Source organism: Leiobunum rupestre, chromosome 5 (genome assembly GCF_980474605.1).
Source record: "Leiobunum rupestre chromosome 5, qqLeiRupe1.1.hap1, whole genome shotgun sequence".
NCBI classification, from domain to species: domain Eukaryota; kingdom Metazoa; phylum Arthropoda; class Arachnida; order Opiliones; family Sclerosomatidae; genus Leiobunum; species Leiobunum rupestre.
In genome coordinates, this window is record NC_143388.1 from 56514780 (window position 1) to 56521018 (window position 6239).

At 32.7% G+C, this 6239-nt stretch overlaps 1 protein-coding gene across 1 annotated transcript; it reads right to left on the minus strand.

Moving 5' to 3' along the window:
• Positions 1 to 389: 389 nt before the first annotated feature.
• LOC149945353 (uncharacterized) lies at positions 390 to 4838 on the minus strand. The gene is made up of 8 exons (XM_090175753.1): positions 4792 to 4838; positions 1804 to 1924; positions 1665 to 1723; positions 1539 to 1580; positions 1450 to 1470; positions 1363 to 1383; positions 562 to 591; positions 390 to 496 (listed from the first exon to the last, which is right to left on the minus strand). Exons 2-8 carry the CDS (start codon positions 1913 to 1915, stop codon positions 467 to 469), a joined length of 315 nt encoding a protein of 104 aa, XP_090031879.1. The 5' UTR covers positions 1916 to 1924; positions 4792 to 4838; the 3' UTR covers positions 390 to 466.
• Between the last annotated feature and the right edge of the window lie 1401 nt (positions 4839 to 6239).

A 6239-nucleotide genomic window follows, 5' to 3' on the forward strand; every position in this document is an offset into this window, starting at 1 on the left:
TTGTTAATGGTATATTATGTTTGAACATGTTAAGACACTAGAAGGCTTCGTGCTGAGAGAAAACCTTGATCGTGCAATAATGTTATTATCATAAGCATTGGTATTATGTTGCTTATGGTAAGAATTAATCATAATTCAAAAATATTTTAAGCAATATGAATGCGTTGATAATCGCCAGCTAAGTAAAAGGCCTTTCTATAAGGTAATCTAAGCTTACTAAACTTTTATTTATGAAGCTCATTCGTCACGAAAAAAGTAGCAGTTCAGTTCAGTTTATTCTTAAAAAATTGTGCCTCGTCGAGTTTACCCTTATCTACATGGCTTTTTGTAGTGAAATTTCATCGATACGTCACCCTTGCGGAATCAGCAACAACAAAATGAAATTGAAATTCAATTCAAAAAAATTTTATTTTTATTTTCAATAGCTTTTCGAACATTTTATATCTGTTCGGCATTACATCTGGTTTTAGCATCGTTCGCTAGGTCTAGCCTTGCACTAAAAAATCGAACAAGATAAATTAGTAAAGTTATCTACGACATAGCAAATGTTAATACGCTTACAGCTGACACGTCGAAATTTTCCACAAATATCTGATGTTTAAAAAAAGAACATTAGATTCGTTTTACATATTTATTGTTTGCGTTCAGTAACTGTGTTCCTTTTACTCAGTGCTAATAATTACAGATCTGATGGGTTAAAGCAACGGCTGGAGCATGGGATCGATGTAGATATCCTTAGGTAAATGTCGAACCCAAGGTCCGAGGGGCTAACCACTCTAAGAAAAACTGTACACCGGATTACGCTTAGATTTGCACTGCCAAAGACTGGGACTTCAAAGATTACGCGTAATCTCATTAGTACAGTCAAAGGTACGGCTCTGTACACCGATTACGCGGAGTGATCAGCCCCTCGCCAAGGTCTTAATTTATTAAATTCAAACTCAATTTAATATTTTGGGGGTTCCTAAGTGTTACTTATGAGGTGGTAAATAATATGGTAAGAAATGTAAAATAACGTAATGCTATTAAATAGAATAATTGGTAAATAAAGGTAGATGATAGCAAAGTAATCGAAAATAAAAAGAATTTGGCTAATTGCGTCCATTTCAACTTCAAAACTGCAAACCTTTTCTGTGATCATTGTAAATGAGCTTTCACAATGTTTGAAGTTAGAATTCCCTTTAAATTTATAAATGTAATAATTTTAATTAGTTTTGCAACCAAGAAAACGCGAACGTTTATTTTGGTTCTCGAATTGGAAACCAGCAAAATGGACATATCTTTTACTGGAATTTATCATTTAAAAAGCTACTGAACGCATCGTTATTAAAAGTATATTTCACTTAAATAGCAGAGTCTTACATTTTCAAATCTATCGCAGTTCTGCAAATATAAAAACCATTTGTGTTATTCAAAGTAAAAGACCTTTTTTCAATTACCGTTATTTACATTTGCTTCCTTATGGAATTCCTGCAAAACAATTTTATATCTTTCAGGAAAACATTCTTAAGTAAAAATATCGTGTCCTAAGTATTTACCGTGCAAGAGTGTTGAAGTCTTGCTATCTGTCTTTCAATTTGCTGTTAAATATATAAATACGTATATGTATTAGTATGAATTGAAGTCAAAACACTTAAACTGGTAAAAAGATAACATTTACGCACAGCTAAACAAATTGAATCCCCTTGATGATAGCTGTCCAAAGCACAAAGCACCATTCTGGCTGAAATTTGGATACGTATTATTTATATGACCGTTTATTTCTTAAACTAATATATGATAAACATTATCAGGAATACTCACACTGGTCACACAATTCTCTGACTGTTCCAGGTTCGCACCCGCGATTAGCCGCGGCTTCCTCCACGAGAACGGAAGCAACAAGGACAAAGGCACAGACCAAAAATCGATTCATGTTTGGTGGCTGAAAAATGTGCAACACATATTTTTTAAATGGTATGGCGTTATTTAATTTTTACTTCATAATCTAAGTTTATCGATTCTGTGATTTCTAACTGTTTTTCCATGTTATTGAAGTGTACTATGCGAGTAGCAAAGTAGCTACAATATTGGTAGTAGGATTTTAATTTTGCTACTGTGACATCATAACAAACCATATTTTTATATTATTCTTATTTTTATTTATTATTTTGGGATAAGTTTTCTTAAAGGCACACAATATAAACCATTTTTTCTTAAATCGAGTTAAAACATTATTTCAACTTGAAAGATATTTCAATATGTAAACTTAAGATGAAACCCCTCATTTTAAATAATGTATTTAAGCTCTCAGACGATTATGAAAATGAAAGTAGAAAGTTAAATCGATCATGAAATTATTTAATGCAATTTCTAAATCTTTTTACATGGCTTAGAAACTGTTGTAAGAAAAATTTAAATATTTGTAAAATTAAAAACATTTTTAGATCCCTGTCTTTGCTTGGTAAAATTTGTCAATTTTTTCACTAAACACTTCTTAAATTTCATATTAAATTTCTTAAAGGCATTTATATAATCGGCCATAACACGAAGAAATAGTTGAGATCTAATGCCATCTTTTAGTTATTTAATTATTTAGTTTACTCCTTTTTGGGTGTAATTCAGACACCATTTAAATAAAAATCAATTGGGAATTTAATTTTTATCAAGATGTCATCCTTTTTAACAGACCCACTTCATAGAAACCAAGAGCTTATAAAAATATATATAATCTTTAATGAGATATTTACCCAATGATTAAGAAAAATAATAATTTTAAAATATAAAACAGGGGTATCACAAATGGTTCATTTTAGGGCTGTGCGAGTAGTAGTTTTATGCAATCGAGTCGGGTTTCGAGTATTAATAAATTGTTCATCGGGTAGTCGAGTCTGTCAATATTTTGATCGAGTCGAGTTGTCAAGTACTCGATTATTTTAAAATTTTCCTTGTTGGAGTAGTCTAGTAGTCAGAAGAACCCGTTTCGGTTACTTAAGTACTCGAGTAGTTATAAACTTGTTCGGGTACTTGATTAATCGGCGAGATCTATTCGGGTAATCAAGTATTTAAAAAAATTAAACAGCCTACTAGTTACTACTTAAATGGATGTTAGTAACAACTAACAAGTTAAAAAAGCTACAAATAATTAATACGGCAGAGAGAGCTCTCTCTAAACCAAAATAAAAACTAAAAAACTTATATACGAATCAAGCCAGCCAATCACTGAAAGGGATGTTCATTCGGATTTATTTCTCCGGTTTTCTACCCGAACGACTGCCTATGACAAAGAGATAATTGTCGAGTACCCAAAGATTTGTCGATAACCCGAATATTGTCGCTTAGTTGCCTATTCGAGTACCCGATTATGGCAAATTTCTGATACTCGAAAATCGAAGAGAATTTAATATTTTCGTATTCGAGTTCGAGTTCCAGTATCTGACCTCAAAAATCGTCGGGTATCGACGCTGATCAAGTACTCGTTCAGCTCTCGCTCTTTTCAAAGAAAGAGTAAACTTGAAACCTTTATTAGTTAATTTAAATCTCGGAAAGGAAAGGAAGAATTTCCCCATTTGGTCTCGAAAAATTTATTTCAAATCCATTCACTACTTTCAATGCTCAGAAAACTATCAATAGAGGACTATTTAGTTAAAATATTAATAACTTAATAATTAACAAGATTTGGAACGGACTTCGAGCTCTGTCAAAGGCATTGGAGCCCCAGACAGTAACGACAATAACTTAAAAAGTTCCGAAGAAAATATCTCATCTTGTGAAACTGTTGGTATGCTCAGTATCTTTTTCGGTCCTACCTTAATAAGTATTTTTTGGGAGACCTTAACTATGGCGTGTTACGTTAATTAGCCAAACTTTTAAAAAGATTATTTTCGCAGTTCTCAAATATTCGAGGAGACCTATCCACGGTGTATGTTTTGATTCTGATAAATGAAGTTCAGAAGAATGCAACTTTTTTTCGAATAATTATCACGTGTAAAATGTTGATCTTTAAAATCTGATTTTGAAAAGTTATATACTCTCGCTCTTGTTTAAAATACTCGACAAACATCTACGTAATAGGTATACCACTTCCATTTAACTATCAAATGCGCACAAACAAAATAGTTATTTCCGTTCCGATGACGAGCATTTCCTTTAAGCATTGCCCACCATTTGTTTTTAAAACTATTGTCCTACATTTAATCCACCCGTAAAGTTCCAAAACAAAAGACGCATAAACATAATCAATATAATAATTCGAAGGCACGCGCGTACGCCGCTAGTTTTTGATCGGTTGCCATGGTGCCCTACGAAAATTTTTGAAAATTTCCGAAAATGGTGCAGCTCTCGCTCTAACCTCAACTAATCGATATTTTAAATTTTATAACAAAATACCCGTTTAATTGAGATCACCTCCATTCAAGGTCCTTCTAGAAAAAATAGAACCTTAAATTTATAGACACGTAAGCGGTTGTTAAGCCTCTCTCACACAACCTCATCGAAACGTTTTGAATACATTTGAATCGATTTCAAGGTAAAGGGGGAATTGGCTTTAGTTTTCATGGTAACCGTTTCAATAGCGGAAAGATAATAATGCTATTAGTTTTTTTATTCATTATGGAAATGTCATACAGAAGCTTACTTATGAGTGATTATATTACATTTGTTATTTTTTATAAGCTACATGAAACTTGTTAACGCGTAATATACTTTATTTATATAAACAAGGTCATAAAAAATCGAAAATCTGGGAAAAATTAACCACTGAAAGCAAATTACCGGAGCCGTTCTGTTTGGTACAAATAAAAAAATCCTTACCAACTGAATCCTGGGAAGATCTCGACTGTTGTTGACTCTCTTATATTGTTCGAGTTTGAAATGAGCGTATTGTCGAGTTGGCGTGCCTTTTATTCCCAAATTTGGTAAGTGTAGTTACCAAGGAAGGATGTATATTTTTAAATTAAAATCGTACATGTACAAAAGCGGATCGTCAAGTTTTCGATTGAAGAAACCACTTTGTATTTGTACTTAACCAGAATGACTTTGTCGACACAATTTTGATCGTTCCCCTCAATCCCTTCACGCTACAGCTGCAAGCTCCTCCTCCAAGAAACCGAATCCGCCCAATAACGCGTGGGTTCCCAAAAGCAGAGGTCTTCCAACGTGATTCAAACACGCGCTGGTGACGTTCTTGATTCCTCCTTTTCGTGGTGTTGGAAACTCGACCATGGTACCAGCGGATCGTCTAAACAGAGTCATTCTCCCAGAGTGTAAATGAATGCATTCTCAATCCAGTTAATTATGCAGCCATTGTTTTATGACCAAGCTGCACGGTTTATCGTGTGCTACATAACGCAGTTTGAAACACGTTTCAATGAAAAAATAGATGAAAGGAATTCTAATTGGCTTTTGATGTGAGGGATAACAGGTCTCCTTATTAAACGATAAAATCAAACGCGTTCAATTTCCGTTATTAATAAATACTCCTGAAATAACGTTTAATAATTAGCATTTGATTGACCTCCAGAGCAATTAGTGCAATTAAAATAATTACAGGATATTGTTATAAAATGGCCGATACATTTTTCGTCTTTGAATTTAATAAATACCTGCTTATTATTTCGGATAGAATTTTAGACGCTTGTTTCATGACATTTCAACATGGAGTGGGTTCAGGTACTTTTCTTATTCAAATTTATGTGATTGATATTCTCATTACCCTTACAAATTTTGCGCTAAATAAATTTGTTTATTAATTTATATAGAATTTTGATTAATTTTAATACTCAACACCTAAAAAATAATTTACATAATGAAATACTTATTAAATATTATTACCAATATGTGGTTGCAACCATTTTAAACAAACCCTGACTGGCTACACTGTTATTATTATTCTTCTGTTAAGCAGTGCAGTAAAGGTAAAATAAAACGATTCCACAAGAGCAATATTTGTTTATCCAGATAAATTTATTTACAAAAGTATAGTAGTAATTCAATTGTAATATTTACACTATCAACGCGATACTGTTATTGCACTGGTGCCATCATTGTTAGCGTAAATAAAAGTTACGTATAGGTTACTGAGTCAAAATAACTGAGCCACATTTATAAATAAGCCTTGATAGGAAGCTAACAGGAGTCTTAAAAAATAGCATCGTCTCGAGAAATTTAATTTTTTTAATTTCCCCAAAAGCTAAAAAAAAGGTCCTTTGAATTAATCCAATATTCAATATACGCATTATGTGTGCTCGGAGCATTTTTTT